This window comes from Mytilus trossulus, chromosome 1, assembly GCF_036588685.1.
Source record: "Mytilus trossulus isolate FHL-02 chromosome 1, PNRI_Mtr1.1.1.hap1, whole genome shotgun sequence".
Taxonomy (NCBI): Eukaryota; Metazoa; Mollusca; class Bivalvia; order Mytilida; family Mytilidae; genus Mytilus; species Mytilus trossulus.
This window is the reverse complement of record NC_086373.1, coordinates 74,413,455-74,434,112: the sequence shown is the minus strand read 5'-3', so window position 1 is coordinate 74,434,112 and position 20,658 is coordinate 74,413,455. Positions and strand designations below refer to the sequence as shown.

Sequence of the window (20,658 nt, the reverse complement as noted above, 5' to 3'; positions counted from 1 at the left end):
AGCGGATATGTTCTTATTGTCTTGATAACAATCTTGTCCCCCTTTCCACATGAAATAAACCTACAGAATTAGACTTATTAACGTGTTTGTACTGACAAGAGCAACATAACAGGTGCCACATGTATTGCAGGGTTTATTGACCTTCCAGAGTACATTAACTCACCCCCAGTTTTGGTGGCTTTCGTGTTGCTCAGTCTTTAGTTTTCTATATTTTGTGTACTGTTGCTTTTTGTATTTACCGCATTCCTTTTGAATTTTAAGTGTGCATTGCAATTCAGAACAGTTAATTGTCTGCGTTGTTATTTATCGTGTCTTCCTGGAGTGATTATAACATTTATGTATGATATTAGAACGTATAACAAAATATATTAATTATCAGGTTTTATGTATACTGATATAGTAAATAAAGGCAACAGTAGTATACCGTTGATTGAGAGAAAACAAATCTGGGTTGAAAACTAAAACCCAGAGAAACACATAAACTGTAAGTGGAAAACAAAGGAAAAACAGGAACACCGAAGAGCAACAAAAACAGACGTCAACACATATAGAAACGAACAACTGCCATATTCCTGACTTGGTATAGTACGTATTAACAAATATTGGTTCGATAAACGTTGTTTAATGGCTAGCTAAACCGCCCGCTTTTTGACAATGTAAAATAATATCGCTAAAACACTGCGTGACATGAGTATAGGACAAGAACATTCCTAACATTAGAACGGCTAAAACCTGAACCATTCAACAATGTTTACACTGTCTAAATATTTAAGCTAAATGTCCTAGATTTGACTTCGCAAACCAAACGTCAAAACTGTATTCACATGTTAACTTGACTTTCACTTCTTTTGACCTTCACTTTAAATGGGAATGCTGCGCCCGTAATCCACTGCAGTGCTTAACATACTCATTGAATACATATTTGAATCCCAATGTCAATTTTCATGTTTATTAAGGCTCCACCTTACAATAAAAATTTGATATAATTGATATTAATCAATGTTTTAGTGCATCCAGAAAAAAAATCACAGCAGCAATGGCAGAACTTAAACCGATTGGACTAAGTTGATCATTAAACGTCTATTGACAAAGCTGACGGAAGTATAATAACGTTTGAAATGGAAATTGAACAAATAAAAGAGCCATCAACTCCATCTAAGAGCAGAAAATAGCCGAAAGCCATCAGTCTTCAACACAGCGAAACATCTTACCCCGAAGGCGGGATGGGCCCTCTACAAAATGTGTACTAGTTAATTGAACACGGAAGTCAAACTCAAAACATATAAATGAACTAAATTTGTGCTCCAATACATGTATTACCAAGCACACAAATTCAACTTCGAAATAAAGCTCAACTCGATATTCGCTTATATTTATGTCGACAATGAATGGAAAATATGCCACATATGACAAAACCAAAAACTTTGGAGGAGCTAACGGAAAACCATTACAGAGGTGAAAAGAAAAAAATGAAGGAATAATGCCAGAACATGCTGGTTATGCATATTGTCCCTTGTTCTCCTTTGATGTATGTAAATTAATTAAATCCGGTTTTTGACACACTGTGTAGAGTACAAAGGATCGGTTTGGTGAGGACGACCCTACATAGTATTTTAACATTACTGTTGATATACCGTTTGGCAATATCATATCATACTTGAGCAAGAAGTGAAACTTTTCTGAAATCAAAAGAAACTATATCTTGGGCCACCAGTAAACCTAAACACACGTATTGCCATGCTTAGATAATTACCGTCACTTTACATAAGTCATTATCTTCTTTTTATTTGTAATTGGAATATGTCAATTATATCCCTTTCTATGTACTATCAAAGCTGATATTGATGATAAGATAAGTTTGAGACAGACGTTAACGGAAAGCACCAATGAACCTCCTAAAGCAATAGCTTTAACTGATGGTTAAACATCTTCGAATACTCGTGATTTACAAAGCAACAGTTATTCAGTGATCCCTTTAACTTTGCTTATTGGCCCTTCTTTTATATCTTTATTTCTTAATCTTCCAAATAATTCTACAACAGGAAGCACCGTTGTCATGAGCACAGAACGAAGTTGCGTTACCTATAATGTTGGACAAAATACAAAGAAAAACAAAGTGCCGCCTTTGCCAATATCGGACCCGTGACGTGCACTACTTTTAAGCCAAAGCATTTAAGTTCAATCTATCATGGAAATATGGTGTCAATCTAAATGTACTGTTCAATGGTTTTACTGAAACTTCCGTAAACATAAATCGCACTACTCTATGTCTACAAATTTTTACCAACTGTTCCGTTACTTCTGTTTATAAAAAGCCTGACTTCATTTTTGAAAGAAAAACCGTGAACAAGGTCCCGTAATGCTTTCGGTTAACGTCTGTCATATACGTAAATTTTATCATTAGTATCATTATATGCATTGGTACAAAAAAGTGATAATACTGACATATGCCCAGTAGTCCCATTATCTGTGCATTGCAAAACGAGTTTTTAGCTATAACAATATCCCCGGTAACTTGGATAGAATGTTTTGCTTGGTAATATCCATTTGACATAAATCGGTAGCTCCCGTCATTATGTAATGGTGCTAAGGTAAAATACGTATTATTGTCTTTCGGTTTTGCTGACTTGACTTTATGTTTTTATTATTTGACATATTTGTTTGTTTTTTAATGATAGAGATTATGACACAATATGGTCTGCTGTTCCTCTATTTTTGACATTTTTAACTAATATAATGACAACATCATGGACTTTATGCAACTTTCATACAAGTGTGGGGTTTAGCTAGCTATAAAACCAGGTTTAATCCACAATTTTTCTACATAAGAAATTGAGCTTTTGATTTTTCTTTTTGCTTATGGACCTTACTTTTAGAATTTTCCTCGGAGTTCCGCATTTTATGTTATTTTTAGTAGTATTTTTTTAGTAGATTCCAAATAATTTGCACTTCTTGCTCAAGTATGACTTGACATTGCCAAGCGTTCTTTCACCTACAGGAATGTTAATAATTGATACGGTATTTCCGTGCTTGCATTTCCTATCACGATTTTCTTGATAGAGGGTTGCTGCCTACGAGGAAGCTATTAAACCAAGAGTTTCAAATGGTGAAGTTGAAATAACCCCTTCATAAATTTTACGGACGCCATCACGAGTTGGTTGACCGTTATGGAATAACCGTTTCACATATGATATCGGATATGTTTCTTACGTCGTAACTACAATCCCCTTCCCTTTCATGAATGTGACCTACTGAATTAGACTATTTACCAGATTTGTTATCACATAAGGAAAACGTCGGGTGCCACATGTGGAGCAGGATCTGCTTTCCCTCCCGGAGCATCTGAGATCATCCCTAGTTTTTGGTGGGGTTCGTGTGGTTTATTTTTTAGTTTTCTATGTTGTGTCATGTGTACTATTATTTGTCTGTTTGTCTTTTATTTCGTTTTTAACCATGGCGTTGTCAGTTTGTTTTAGATTTATGAGTTTGACTGTCCCTTTGGTATCTTTCGTCCCTCTTTTAAGATATCACGTAGGGTCCTCATAACAGAACCGATCTTTGAGTCTCTACTATAGTTTGTCACACTTTGAATTTAATTTATATATGTTCCGGACAATATGAGTATTTGGACCATACGCGTACGGTCATGACCATATGCGTATACTCATATGGTCCGACCATACGCGTATGGTCCGACCGTACGCGTATTGTCGGACCATATGAGTATAATACTCGTTTGTTTATTAACCGGCTGGACCCTATGAGTATTTTGACCATATAGGTATTTTTATTATAATTACATTTAAAAGTTTCAGTAATACAAATTATTTATCTAAAAAAAACAAGGATGGCAACATGACAGTGTATTATTTTTATAATTCAAATACTACGTAAAAATTAAACATTGATGTCATAGTTAGTTATCATCCCTAATTACATTCTTGTATGTAGGCTTAGGCTGACATTTACTTCCTCACGGTATCATATAAACATTTTTGCATTTGAAAGTCTTGGTTGTGCACGATCCTTTTCATTTACACCTTTTGTTTGCGAGTGAAAAGCTAGCCTTTTTGTAGCTGCGTATAGTAATATCGAGGTCTTGGGCAATTCCGATATGACTACGATGTTTATAAAAAGCTATAGATCTCAAATATCGTAACATGACTGCAATACATCATATTCACAAGACAAATTAAATAAACTATATTTCTTTCCAGTGCCTTCAAATTTTGTGTAACAGTTCAAGAAATTTAAGTTACTCGTAATAAAAAAAATCGGAAATGACCATCGGTTATGAACATCGATATAAAATGTGTTTATCATAGTTTTCGCATAGTAAAATAAAATTAAATTAACTATGTGAAACTTCTACTTCTTGTTTAGGTAATTTTTAGTGTAATATAATAATAAAATCATCTATATGACAGCGGCTTTTTAATGAACTGTCATACCATATGAATAGTTTATAGGGTTAAAAAGTAAACTGTAACAGAGTGTTTATTACCCCGACCATACGCGTATAGTCCGACCGTACGCGTATGGTCGGACCATATGAGTATATACCCATATGGTCATGACCATACGCGTATGGTCCAAATACTCATATGGTCCGGAACATATACATTTTATCAAAGGACGACACGGATCATTAATCAGAACGAGTGTTTTCTAGTATTCCTGAAGTTTTTCTTTGTTACTTCTGCGATGGATTTTTGTCAGCTTATCGATAAATTTAAGCCGAGTGATGTGATTTTTTTTATCACAAAAAACTTAGATTTTGGCATTTGCGGTACATGTTTCATTCATTGTCAACAGAAATATAAGCGAATATCGAATTGAACTACATTTTGAAGTCCAAATGGTGTCCTTGGTGTTAAATATATACATATTGAAGTATTAGTATATAATTTCTTTCTGTCACGATCGACGTCTTTTAATTCAAGGGAGTTTAGTTCTGTCATTGATGCTTCAACATTTCTCTCGAAGCACTAAAACTTTCATTTATCCCAATGTCAAATTTTGTTTGTACGTAGCATTCTTTAAATGTCTATTCAATGAGTTTATCGAGCAACTGATTTGATTCATAATGATTCACAACAGCTTTAAGCTCATACATATAATAAGTGCCCGATGCTTCATCTAGTTTAAATGTGCCATGATGTGCGGAGCCTGGAACCATTTTCCTTTTTTCTTAATGCTCGATGAATATATTCGTTGTTGCTATATTTTGCTGTATTGCTTTATCAGTAGTCAATTTCAAACGTTAGTGTTCGATTAATTCACTTCTTGTATCGACAAATATCATTTCAGACACCATCTTCAGCAGACATAAAACAGATAAACTGTGCTCTACATGGAATATCAATAGATCATCAGTTGGTTACGCAACCAGAGGGCGGACCATACACATTAAGAGTGAGGATCAAATACGCGGTCAGTGAATGGAGTGAACATGTGTCAATACGGTTGGCATAACTGTACAATAATGCTTCAATGCATGAACAAACTAGCATAAGTTATTAGACAGTGTTGAACAGTTGCAACTTTCGACCTAAATCACGATAATTAAACCATAGATGAAATCTTCAAAATGGTTATTCTTTAATCGAACTTTTCAAAACATTGATATACTAACTGATACTTCTTTTGCACCACTACTGACTGGCTTCTTTGTATACTTATATGAGGCAAAATACTTACAGAACGTCATAAAGACGAAAGGACAATGCATCTTGCAAAATTATAATTTCAAATATTTTGATGATGTCTCTCAATAACCAAATATTCAAATCTCAATGAATTCAAGGTAATGGTGTAACGAGAGTGGAAGGTCTGCTTCATATCTTGAACTTTTCCTCGAAATTGATCCAGATGACTTCAAATGCAATTATGACAAACGAGATGATCTCAACTACTCAATAGTCAACTTCAAAATATAGTTAATACCTGTTTCACAGCATTGACCAACAAATCCCTGTTGACATTGACATATATTTTTAAAGTCGTAGGTACCATGTTCGCATCTTTGTGCACACGGTCGTTCCTCTAGTATATCTTTTAATGTCTTATTACACACTTTTAAACAATCGTTTCTACTTAAAGAAGTTTGTTTGTTCTTTTGACAGCACATTAACGTTTCTCTTTTTTTGACACCTTCACAAGGCAGAGCACATTTTGTCCAAATTAAATGAACTCCAAAATCACAAATTCAGTCCCCGACCACACTCATTATTACATGAAATATGGAGAACGAAGAATAAAAAATTAAACAAATTAAGCATTTCAAAAACAGAAACGTATGTCGTCTATAGAATTTAAACGGAAATATATATGAAATATAAATAGAATAAGAGCTTAGAATTTATGACTGTCACTGTAAATTGCATTTCACCATGAAGTCTGGATATTGTGGTATCAAATTTAAAATGTTTAATCTTTCAAAAACAAATGAAATGTTTCTTTTTAATCTGATGGTAACATAAATAGGTCAAGTGAACCAACATGTTTTATCAGTACAAACAGACAGATTAAAACATATAAAAATGTTCTCCAAGGTAAAATTAAAAAAGGGTTGGTAAATAAAACTGACAAAATAAAATAAAACAAATGGGAGGCTATTCTGCTATTGTCAACACTTACTATACATATGTCCTTATATGGTGGAAAAGCAGACAATTTTAGTCTTGATAGTTTACGATATCGTAATCCAGATCCGAAGCATATGTGATCAATCTGTTATTTCATAAATTGTCATGACGAAGACTGAGGATTGGAAAATAGTCCTTGTCACAACTAAAACAAAAAACGATAACCGTAATTCGTAAAGCAGACACATTGCTTGCAGAAGTGGATATTTCATGTGCTGTATTACGTGATCTTCAAAAGCAGTCAATCAATTTTAAGACCAGAGTAATACTAATTTTAATTTAATGGAATAGATAAAAATACCCCATGATGCGAAGCGATGAAAACAATGACCAGGTTAAAAAAAAGTATGATGATCAATTGATGAATTTACACTCATAAATATTTTCTACATTAATTTTTCATGCCTTAACACTATCCATTTTGATAAAACTATTGACAACTTTCTACAGCCAAGCCAATTGATAAAGTTAATAAGAGTCAATGACTATTTCTAAATAACAAATCTTGTTTAGTTTGAATTTAAGTTCCATGTTAATTAAACGATAATAGTGTAGTGGAAGTACACCACTAATTCATGGCCCCATTGCTTTCTATGTTAAGTTCCTCAATTTAAAGCAGGCACACCGCTTTTGTTTTAAGTTCCAATAAAGTGGCAATCATTGCTGGTCAAAACAACACTTTATGATGTGTTGTACTGAAGAATATCAGCATACCTTTAATGGCATATTAGAAAGAACTGGTCCTCGGAACTTCGGATGAACCTAAACAGGTACTTCAGATCTGACAAACAGACAAAATGTGCCGTCTTTTTACGTGTGATGCAGTTATTTTAATACTTAAGATTAAAAGCCAAAAAGTGTTCTACAATTATCACCAGTCCTTCAGCTTTCATTTGATACACAAAATACATAAATATTCTACATATTTTGAAAGTAACACTCATGCGTAGGAACTGTTTTATGTTAAACATGTTCTACTTTCTGGTATGTGCTTTCTGGCCGGGCCCGAATTAGTGTTGTTACACCTTATTGAAAAGCAAATGTCTCAACATATCTAATTACTCATGACAAGCCCTACAAATTGCCACCATTTGGCGAATGGTCTCAAGTGACCTCTTAAACAAATCTTTTGATCTTAAATCAGTGACCTATTGAAAACAAACTTAGTGGAGGACTTTTATTTCTGAATCTACGGTCATTATAACTATCTTGACTTCGAAATAACAATTCGTCTATCTTTATACGCTAATATTATTAGCTAATATGTAATGGATTTTATACCGTTATATATCTTATATTTTGGGGAATTATCTCAAATTACTTACTTGACGCCCGTCTATATTTTGCAGTTAAAGGATCAGTCACTTATATGGTTTAAGTATCGCCAGTGTATTTACCAAGAGTAGTTAAATAAGATTCAATGAATTCCTTAAAAAATTGTTTATTGTAGACAACATACCATCTCTAGAAAAATGTTACACTTGAGCGTTTATATGTCATGAAGGGGATTTCTTCCAGCATTTGTTAAATATTCAAATAAATTAACTCCAATATTCGATGAACTGAATATACACAAAAAAGACATAGAACTCTTACGATCATTAGCACTTACCCAACTTGCACTCACTTCCGGTATATCCAGGATCACACGTGCAAGAATATCTATTGATATGATCAAGACAAGTACCATGATGACATGGTGATGGTTTGCATTCATCGATATCTAAAGCATGAAGTATAACGTGTATTATAATCAATATCAAATGGGGAAGCGTATTGTATCCTCATATACATAGTCCTAATGTTTCTTTACTTTTGAAATGTTGCATTGTACATCGATAGAACAGTATGTGCGTATCTAAGGGAAAACAAGAGTTGTCTGTTATGTAAACCTTTTTTGGTTATTTCCTTCTAATCAATTTACCATGGAATGGAATAAACGTCGAGTTTTGATTCTAAAACTTTGATAGCAACAACAAAAATACTAGTAATAAAAATCCCAAGAACTCCCCAAAAATTTCAAAATGAAAAGTTATTAAATAGCCAATTCAAATGCTCAAAATACATCGAACAAATGGTTAACACTTAGTACAGAAATATCATTATGCAGAAAATCGTAGGGGTGTTTTCACAACAATTTGCTATAAGCAGACAATTTTTTTTCAATTTGATAAATTATGCCCAAAGTCATTTCCGTTTATTTATCTTTCTAAATATTAATTCAACCTTCTTTGGTCCGTATTCATACATCTTTATTCTTACCTTAAGTTTAAGTAGTTTTTGCTTATCATGAATGGTATGTGAAAAGAATGTCAGCCGAAAAAAATAAACTAGGGAAGACGGATAATGTTTTTTAGCATTTAAGGATTTATATATCCATACCATTTACCTGTTTCACAGTTGTCTCCCGTGTATCCTTTTGTACAAGTACACAAATATCCGTTTATTTGGTCCTGACATATCCCATGGTCACACGGATTAGAACCACACTCATCAATATCTGTAAAAAAAAAGTAAAATAACAAAAAAGACACCCAGGAATATTCATAACCATAGTCAACTGGCAAAATCAAATGTTCATACACATAAAAAGAATATATAACAACTGTCATATTCCTGTTTTTGTGCATGCATTGTTTTATGAAGAAAAGTCATTGTTCGAATATTTCAGTATATGCATATGCAATTTAAGATTTGTATACAAACAATAGATATAAATCAATACCTAGAGCTAGAGGTAATCTAAGCAGTAAAAAATGGTTAAAACACAATGTTATAGTTTATATCATCTACAAAGCAATATTTAAAAAAAAGTAGATAAGAGGTAACAAACTAGTTTTATAACTGTCGGATGCTCACTAATGGGGTAATTTCAATGTTTGATATTGACACAAAAAATGTTTCCACAGTTTCCTTAAAGTTAAAATAACAAAATGAAAAATATCAGTCAAGTCTACAAATAACATATTTTGAGTCGTCTCTGTACATATATATTGGAATACACTAAGAAGTGCAATGTTAAATGGCAATCGCTTTTTTTGACAGCCTGTTAAAATATTAAACGCGAAGTTACCTAAATCGCACCTTTTTAAAAGCGTATTCAACTACGTTAAATGATGATCCATATTCAAGTTTACATGTATATTCTGTTTTTATTTTTGTATCCTTCATTTCAATATCGTTCCACCAATTGAAGTTTGAATCTATATTGAATCATATAAATGGGTTTAAACCGACCTCCAAACGATTCATGATTCATGATTCTATAAGTGGGAGTAACAAAATTACATCCATGCGTTAAATTGAAACAACTAATGTTTTGTTTTATTCTTCAAATATTTAGAACCATTTGACAAAAGTCTATGCTTGCTTTGTTTTAAAGAAATAAATGCCTATAAAATACATAAGTTGCTAATTTTAATACGTTTTGTAGACGTTGCATGTCGACGTTACCGCAGATTTTACATTTTCAAGCGAAAATATATAAATTGATAAATACTGTGTATGCTTTTCGTATATCTAAATAAAAATATTTAGCTATAGATATGTTGCAATTTGTGCATAACGTCAAAGCATAAAAATCAAATGTTGAAAGTCTCTTGTTATGTTTTGCTAAATATGTGCAATTTGTGTATTGTGACGATATATTCAAATTAATGACCTAGTATATTTCAACAATTGTTTGAACCTCGTAGATTTGTCAAAATAAAGTACCTTACAATGTTTATTTGTAAATTTTCGCACAAAAAACCGTCAGATATAGTACAATTTATGTGAACGTTCAACACCTATTTACGATTTATGGGATCGTTTACACCTTATTACGATTTATGTGTTTGATTATCGAAACATAATCAACATTAAACTTGTACCATTTGCAACAAATAAAAAACTAATAGTTAATTTGTCACGGTCATATACATCAATAAACTAATATACAGCTATACATATTTATCTTTTTTTTATTCCTGGGAACATTGGATACAAAATGCCCAGTAGCTTCGTAATGCATTTGGTCTTCTGACATTTGAATATGTTTGCAAAATAACCCAGTTTGGATGAGTCTGAAATACTTTAATTACAGTGGCATTAATACTTATTGTTGTTGTTCTAAAACGTGTGGACTTTATCACAATAATTAAAATAACAAATTTTGGGCTTACAGGGGGTATTTACGTTCGATATAAAATTCAAATTTTTCGTTAAAAATTTGGCAAAAAATCTCCACTACGATGATTCATCAAATTGAATTTCTATAACGCCAATCACTTACCCAGGTCACAGTTAGTGCCCGTGTATCCAGGATTACATGTGCAAGAATATCCGTTAATATTATCTTGACAGGTACCTTGGTGACAAGGAGACGAATTGCATTCGTTTATGTCTAAAACAAGAAATGTTATATATATTTTTTTAACTGTTTAAGTCATCATGATCTCGTTATTTGTTAACTGTTATGTGTATTTCAGTAATGAAACATTGTGTCAGTTTGATTGAGAGAAAAAAAAATATCGTGTAATTGATGATTTCTTGATTTCTTTTCGAATCATGCTTAAACAGAAATGGTCTTGAAATATACATTTTACTTCTGATAGCAACTTATGTCGAAGACTCTTTCTTAAAGACTGATGTTAATTACAAAAGTATTCATAAGACATGTACAGGTTATCTTTCTATCACCGATGGGTCAAACATCTCTGAAGGAGTTTTCGATTCGGGTTATACATATGATTTTTGAGTCGATGCCAATGCTGAACAGGTTTTTATTTCCAGAGGGTATCACAAGTCTAGTAGTCACACTTCTGTGTTGACATGACTGGTAATTGATTTGGTCATAAATATAGATTGGCTGGTTAGAAAACCTTTTTGGAAATACTAAGGCTTTTCAACCGCAGGAATAGATTATCTTTTTAAATTCAAAATTCCAATCCTGATGTCTATGATGATGTTTGATCGTGTACAATGAATACATCTCATTGTGGTTCCCCTATTTTGCATATCGACAGTCTTGTTGAGTCCTATAACATTCATTCTACGGTGGCATTTTTAATTCTTTCGTTATTTTAAAAGAGTGGAATTCATGAATCAATAGCGTACAGAGAGTATTTCCTTTTGAAAAAAAGCTCTCATTCTCTGGCATAACATATGCAATAAAACTAAATATCTGATCTCTCTTTGTTCTTCGTTATTTTTACAATAAGGAAGAAATAATGTGTTGCACTACTGTTGAATAATTCCCTATGACATCATTAACTTGGAATATTAATGCAAGATGAATGATTTTGTTATTTTACTTTTTATCCTGGGAGGGAAAAAAACTTAATAATTATGTATAAAAACTTTAACATATTATTGAAAGCTAGTTAATAAACAGAAAATAATGTACTAGTAAATCATGCATGAACAGATGCGCTAACTTCTATACACAGATTTTAAGTAATAGTTATACACCTAGGGAAAGGTATGTCTGGGTAAGAAACCCCGTCGGCCGGAGGCCGTAGGGGTTTCTTATCCAGACATGCCGTATCCCGCGAGGTGTATAACTAACTTACACCCCTTTTTAAACTCTATATTGTTAACATTGATTATCAAATGAAAAAAACAACGATAGCATATATTTTATTGACAATATCAAACCATGATTTATAAGATTTTTTTCTTATTACATGAAAACCCACTAGTAGCCTTTTTTGGTTATTTCGTTCACACTTTGACAAGTGAGTATGTTTTACCAATGTCAAGGCTGTTTTGCATATTCCAAATAAATCCTTGGGTTGATATGGATCAGCAGGTCAAGGTTGACCGTATCGTGTATTCATATTAAAAACAAAAAATACGTCATGCTCCTTGTATGCAGTTGTCAATATGGAAGGGTATGAGACGGACGACATTTCTTAGCAAGCGTTGGATTTGGTAGTTGAGACTAATTTAAAAGATAAAGGCAATATTATAACCCAAAGTACTTACCCGGATCAGTTTAATAAAGGTAATCATAACTATATTTTCTATTTTACGGTTTTATGGGGGGAAAAAGCCCCCCACTACTCGAGAATGAATAAACATTCATATTCGGACCTACAAAGGAATAAGTGTGTCTGCAATAGAAACCCGACTTGCAGCCACGCTCAGCATACAAAGATACAGATTTAATATTTCGTAACTCCCTCTTCTAAGGAAGAGGGGCTGATCCAGCTGGGGTTCCAAACTCAAAAGAAAGGGGCGGGGGTTCAAATAAGTCAAATACATTGATCTTTTAAATCTGGTCCAACCCGCGGAAGCCTACCCCGGATCGGCCACTCGATAACGGGGGAGGGGGGGGTCGAGAATTAGAATCCCCCCTTTTTTTTTTATAATAGTAACATATGACTGGGATAAAAAAAATATTACTTTCAGCAAAGGAGTAATTGACGGTTTTTTTTTCTGTACAAACTTTTTTGTTTTGCCTTCGGCGAAAAACAATCTATTTTCTTAGCGACAAACCGAAAAATGTTCTTCCTTTTAATTTTAGCATAACATATAGTGGCAGCTGGCAAAAACTGGAAACAAACTTTTTATTCCAAAAAAAACATAGCCCCCCCCCCCCCCCGAAAATCAAAAATTGTTTTTTTTTGTGTCTTGAGACAATTTGTAGTGAACTCTGTAAGTAATTTCTTGTGTTCATGCTATTTAAAGAATAATCAATTTCTATTGTTACGAATAACACAATGGACTTTGTTTGCGGGATGTAGAAGCAGGGGTTTCCAGAAACCCCGCTTGTCACAGCCTGTGGTCAAAATCCAATTGTTATTGGTAGCAATAGATCTATTCAATTTACACGTGTTTCAAAAATAGAAACTATGAAGTATAACAATAGAGCTGGGGTGTAATAAAATTTCATATCACAGGTTTTTAACTTCAAACATCTCGGCCTTATTAACTATGATATTTAACAATACCAAAATGCAGAAATCCGTCCTTTTTCTATATATACAGTTTACCTGGAATTTAAAGTTGACATTTTTTACTTAGATGATGCTCTGAATAATAGTCTACCACGACAATCACTTACCCAGGTCACAGTTAGTGCCCGTGTATCCAGGATTACATGTGCAGGAATATCCGTTAATATTGTCTTGACAGGTTCCGGTGTGACAAGGAGATGAATTGCATTCATTTATATCTAAAACGTGTAATCTTATATATTTTTAAATCGATTTAGACTTCTATGATCATCTTTGTATTTGCAAAAAGTTATTTTGACTTCAGTGATAGAACATCCTTTCAGTTTGATTGAAAAAACATTTTGTGAATTTTATTTGTTCTTCAAACCATTGCGTGTCATGCTAAAGCAGAAATGTGTATGACACGGATATTGAACTCTTGCTAGCAACTAAAGAAAATATCAAACATCTCCAACAGAATTTTAAGGATACTTTTTATACTTTTAATAATCTTATATCAACAAGATATTATACCATATTTTAAGGTATTGTAGAAATAGTGCTAGAAATAAAATTTGTATAAAACAAATGACAAAAATCTTTTGATAAATGAAGCGGCCCAATTTATTACAAAGCAATTCACGAAAAACAATTATGACAGACATGTTAAACCTCGCAACATTCTTTATATGCCAGCAGTTAAGTGGTTTTCAGTGTTTTGTGTCTGTCATTTTGTTATCTTAAATAGTACATGTTTTGTTATAAATAAGGTCGTTTGTTTTCTCATTTGAATTGCTTCATAATTTTCATGTCAGGGCGGGCCTTTAATAGTCGACAATACGGTACAGATTTTGATTGCATTGTTGAAGGCCGTACTGTTTCCTAGATTTGCTTTCATCCACTTCATTTGAACTTATGTGGATAGCTGATTCATTGGAAATCTTATCACATCTCAAAAACTTTAAGTATTACCCAACGACAACAAAAATATTTATCTGCGTAATTTAGCCAGAAATTAAAGTTGACATGTTTGAATTAGATAAGGCCTTTTTGAAATTATATGACAGCAACTACTTACCAATATCACAGATGGTTCCAGTGTATCCAGGATTACACGTGCAGGAATACCCATTGATATTATCTTGACAAGTTCCGTGGTGACACGGAGATGATTTGCATTCATTTATATCTAAAACATGAAAAGTATATATTTCTTACTAATTTATACATCTAGGTTGTCAGTTTGTTAAAGTAAAGAGAAAAATATTTTTTATCGTTTGAATTCTTTTTCAATTTTTTTGCAGATTGTTTTGATTTTTTTTTATTATTTTGCTGTCGATGTTCATATGTTTACTGACATCGAAAGTGAGAAATTTTCTCAAACGTCATCTTTTGAAAGTTCATTTGGTACATCACTATCATCCTTTGTGTCTTTATCTGTAAGACATTGAGCTTGTTGGTTTTTCTTAAGTGCTGTTTGTGTTTTGAACTTCATCAACATCATCTGTTGTTGATACTTGTTGCTTATCGCATCCTTTTCAGATTGTTGTTCTTTCCGTTTTGCTAAAACGTCAACGAACTCGAACATTGTATGAACATATTCATTGCATTTTCTGCAATTTATATTATTTGGACAGTTGTTTATATTATGTCCTTTCAATTGGCACGTGTTGCACAAGAACATGTATATTTCATTCGTTTACCAAAGTGATATATACCAGCTGTATAATAAGTCAATGTAAGAAACTTTAAGAGTCAAAAGTACTCTCTTATATGTTGACCAGTTGGTGAGCACTTTATCAGTCCTGCATTATTCTATATTTAAACTGAGACCCTCTATGTTTTATTTTTATGATTGTCTGTATATTTAACCATCATCTCATGATAGTGTGGTGTTTTGTACCCGTACTGTTATTGTGATGTTATTATCCTTTCGATAATAAGGTTTTGGGAATCGGCTTGTTTCTTAGTGCAATTCCTTTCTGCCTAAAACGCTGTCTATATATAGTCTCCGCATCTTTCTTTTTAATATTTGAATACATATAAAAAATGGTTTGTGTTTCTACCATTTGAGACATGTCAGTCCGTTTTTTCCCATCTTAATCTTAATTACTACTATTACATTGCTATTCTGGTATCAAATTTTGGTTGTTAGACATTTTTCCTTTGAATTACAATTTTATACTTTTGGTTGTCAAAGCTGTTCACCACTAGACTGTAGTTAAACGGCGATAATTTATTATCGACTCCTAGGAATACATATATATATATACTCCTAGGAGTCGATATTAAGTATAGAACGATGGACAGTGAGTGCGTGAATTTTTCTAGCTACCTGACTGGAAGATATTACGAGACGTGAATAATCAAAGTTTATTGATTGGTTAGGACAATCCAAACCTAGTAAATGTTCTTCAATCCCGTAGAGTATCGGATTTGTCCTCTCTATTTTAGCAATTAGATTTTGCCCGGTCATTTTTCATGCATATTCATGATATTGGTGCACATGTTACTTTTATTTATAAATAGTCGAATCTTCTGGAGTTTCGTAAACAACAACCCTAAAAGATATATACTACTTCATAACGTGTGACCTCACATGTGTGGTAAAATTTGTTGATTGATGCACGTGGCTATTCTAGTAATGAATTAATCCACAAAGCGAGAGCACTTTCCATTTTCATCAGCTAAGAATCGACTAGCCCTTTTTGCAAGGCTAATGCTTGTTTTCTTTGTATTTTCGAAAGCGGAAACGTGTATGAAAATGAGGAAATTAGTTAGTAGGACAAACCTTTAGACTTATATATGTATATTATAAGAAAGAACTTAAGAGGTTAGTTTGCGTTCTTTGATGATTGACTTGACAATCGTCCATATATAAAGGTTTCAATCCTCTCCAAATATTTGAAAGTTTGTAGAATCATATACTAGTATTTCTTAAATTTAAAAATATATTTCATACTGTTCTTAAAGGGGCACTAGCTGCCAAATTCATGTTCACCGATTTGACTCAAATTCTCATATTTTATTTACAACAAAGATTAACATTTTTCAAAACTATCAAAAACATCAAATAAACAATTTACAGGACATGGTCTGATAAATTTGCTTCACTGCGTACACGGACAATGCTTGCTTTATTCTATCACTTTCTACGGGGTTTAATTGGAGTTCACATGAATAAAGAATTAATGTGGTCGAATTATTCACTTGCAAGTGAATAATTAATTATCAATGTTTACTAGCTTAATTTGACAAAAAAGGACCATTTTAGCTGATTAAAGCAAATAATTATATCACTTTTTCCTTTTCATTGATGATTAAACAATAAATCTTACCAATTTCACAATAAGTTCCTGTAAATCCAGCTTGACAAGTGCACGTATAACCATTCAAATGATCTTTACATAACCCATGTTTACAAGGAGAAGAAATGCATTCATCCAAATCTGGAAGTATTAAAGATTATGTTCTGGATATAAATTGCCAACTGTATTCTAAATTATATAATGATAAAAAAGGGACATCGTATATATCTAAAATATATAAGTAAGCTTAGTATGTCAATTGGATAAAAATACCTCTACACTGGATGTTGATTCTTAAATTCCAGTGATAAAAATGTCCGACATGAACGAAATATAAATAAATTTTATAGATAGGATTTACTACGTGCTACGACCGGGATTTAGGATGGATAATTTTGGCTGCAATGAAAAAACGAGTCTCCTGAATAGGGGCAGAAAACTTTGCCTTACAACTAGCCATTAACAGACCACTCAAGCAGTTCCTGGAATAGTTCTTTCACGTGTACTGTTCCTTCATGTGTCATCGGAAGGAACGTCATAAATAAATTTCGACCGTACGTTGCTGTGTATTTATACTTACACCCAATTCTATTGTTATACTTTATAGCTTCTATTTCTGAAACAAGTGGTAATTAGATAGATCTAATGTTACGAATAACAATGGATTTTGACCACAGGGTATGACGAGCGGGGTTTCTGGAAACCCCTGCTTCTACATCCCGCAAACAAAGTCCATTGTTGTTCCTAACAATAGAAATTGATTATTTTTTTAAAAGCATGATCATAAGAAATTACTAATAGTCATCACTACAATCAAATTGTTGCAAGATATTAAAAAGACACTTTAAGAAATTCCAATAGCAAACATAAATTAAGCATCTATTTTAATAACGAAAAAATAATCTTTAAAATATTCCTTTGCTTAAATGTATTTTTTTTAACCCAGCCATATGACTCTATTCTAAAGCATTGATATTTGATAAAAACCTCCAGGACACCCCTCCCCTATTAAACAGTGGTAGATCCGGGGTTTGGGGTTTCGCAGGTTGAAACCGAGTTTTATTTAAAAGATCTATGTATTTGAATGGTTGTATATTCCCCTTTTTTCTCTTGAGTAGGGAACACTGGGCTTGGTCGGTCCCTGATTGTCCCCCAAAAAGAGAGTTCCTAAATATTAAATTTGTACCTTTGTATGTTGAGCGTGTCTTGGGGTCGGGTTTCTGATACAGACACACACAACCCGTAGTATGTCCGAAAATAATTGTTTGTTTTTTTCTCGAGAATTTGGGTGGGATGTTATTTAACTGTTGGATATTAAATACAGTTATGATACTAGTAACCTTTATTAAACTGAAACAGATAATTTTTTTAGGTTATAATAATGCCTTTTTCATTAGTCTCTTCTACCAAATCCAACGCTTCCAACAATTTTTTTTCTGTCTTATATCCGTCTATATTGGCAACTGTATACAAGGAGCATGATGTATTTTTTTGTTTGTAATAAAAATTCCCGAAACAGGCTAGGCAACCTTGACCTGCTAATTCATATTCTAATGCAATTTAGATGTAATATTTTTTTTCACTGGCTTAAAGTTGCCGTCAAGTCCACAGTTGACCAGGCGTAACTAAGGAGAGACCCGCCATTTTGAATTGATTGAATCAACAAATGTTCGATTTACTACTATATAATCGAAAATAAAACAACACCTACCTCGAATTCGCCGTTTTACTGTAATTTCATCCGAATTTGAAGCGTACAGGTAACGTAATAAACCCCAGTTTGTAAGTGTTCATGTGTTATGTTTAGCCATGACGTCTTTGTGCCAAAATTATTTATGAAGTTTTCCGTTTTTTTTCTCTATTTGTCAAATTTAGACATTTTTTCAAGTTTTATCGTATTTTTTCTTTTTGTAATGCATTAGAATCGGAATAACAGTACTGCAGATGCAAAGTTGCCACCGTCAATTTTGATAAGACAATAGTTGACTTATAAGCTCCTGAAATATGACATCCAACCGCGGCCGGAAAAATCCAATGTGCGATAAATTCGTTAAATAGCTCACAACCTACGGATACATAGATAAATAGCGAATTCTATAAGGGATTCTGCCTCGGTCTCTTTTTTTTTTTTTTAACTTTTACTGACTCTCTAACAAACCATGTATTGCATAATATATGGAAAAATCATTTCATTGTTTCGTTTCTTTTCTTGACTAGAGATGTCTTCCAAAAATGCAAAATAATTCCTACAATCTTAAAGCTAGTAAACATATACATGTAGCCCAGACGAAAAACGACGAAAGCGATGAAAGAAATGATTGATCAATTTGAAAAGTACACTCAAAGAGATATATACAAGAGCTATTTGTCAAAACAAATTGTAATTGAACTATTTTCGATATGTGGTTATCATTGACATGCCCCTGATTATAAGTCAGAATTACAAGACACACATTAAGTTCGAGTATAATTTTATCACATATAGTTTATGTTTAATAAATCATTTATTTGTATTCAATGATAAAGTTGCTTTACAATATTTACCTGTTTGACAACATTGACCACCATATCCCTGTTGACAATGACATATTTTTTTAATGTCGTAGGTACCATGTTCGCATCTTTGTGCACACGGTCTTTCCTCTAGTACATCTTTCAATGTTTTATTACACATTTTTAAACAATCGTGTCTACTTAAAGCAATTTGCTTGGTTTGTTGACAACACATAAGAATTTCTCTTTTTCTTATTCCATTACAAGGAAGCGCACATTTTGTCCATATCAAAGGCATTCCGAGATCACAGAAATTAAGCGATCCACATTCCTTGTCACATACAGAAACGGTTAGCAGGGAAATTAAAACATACAAAAAAGTTAGTAGTAACACTGCCATACCTAACTCACTTGAAAAAAATAAAAAAAAGGAAAGACCCAAAAGAAAATATCAATAGCTTATCTTATAACGATATGAAAGTTTACAATAAGGAGAACCCCTAGTAGTTTACAAACGAAATCAGAATACAATCCAAAATCGGATTTTTCCTATTTGGCAACTTAACCTAAATTCTTAACTTAATAACTCTGCACCAAAATTAATATATATGGCAATTTATTTGAAGGGTTTTTATGTATATCTCATCTGTTTGAATACAGCTGTGAAAGTTAATCCCTAGGTCATTATGACGTTTAGAAATGGCTTTTAAGAAAGTGACATAGGCCTGGAATATAGATATTAATAACAAAACTGACAATTACTGCATTTTAACAAGTTAAATTTATCATTTCGTAATGGATTATGATGATGTGCACCTTTCTAATATCAATAATTGATATGATTTTGAGTTCAAGATCGATATGATATAAAATGTAGTACAACATTGGTTATTTTGCTATTTCATAGAACGAATTTACGTCTTTGATTCTTTAAAAAATGTAGGTTTCTCAATGTTGCTTCTTTGTTTTATGATTACAAATTAAATGCAAATTTAGAGCAAATTAAATATTTCACCACAGAAAGAAAATATTCAAAATCTGCATCCACATGTACTATCATTTTGAAAAAAAAAACAATTATCAATAGTAAATTGGCTAAAACAAAATTTAGTTAACCATATGCCAAATGACTTGATACATTTAATTTAAAAAAATAGTTGTGACGTTATCTAAAGAATGAACTATAACATGATATATGATCTGTTACAAATAATTCGACAAAATCAATTATTTTGAAATGAGATCCATATTTTATTAGGGTATATCAATGTTTAAATAACATTCATCCTC

The 20,658-nt window shown here is 32.5% G+C and overlaps 1 protein-coding gene across 1 annotated transcript in view; it reads right to left on the bottom strand.

Moving 5' to 3' along the window:
- Positions 1–19,549, bottom strand: part of LOC134694057 (fibropellin-1-like) — a 34,866-nt gene extending 15,317 nt beyond the window's left edge. Inside the window, exons 1-7 of the mRNA XM_063555081.1 lie at positions 19,420–19,549; positions 16,906–17,016; positions 14,646–14,756; positions 13,696–13,806; positions 10,921–11,031; positions 9,037–9,147; positions 8,260–8,370 (exon numbers count right to left, since the gene is read on the bottom strand). Coding sequence (XP_063411151.1) covers positions 8,260–8,370; positions 9,037–9,147; positions 10,921–11,031; positions 13,696–13,806; positions 14,646–14,756; positions 16,906–17,016; positions 19,420–19,549 — 796 coding nt within the window. The remainder of the gene's footprint in view (positions 1–8,259; positions 8,371–9,036; positions 9,148–10,920; positions 11,032–13,695; positions 13,807–14,645; positions 14,757–16,905; positions 17,017–19,419) is intronic.
- Positions 19,550–20,658: the final 1,109 nt, after the last annotated feature.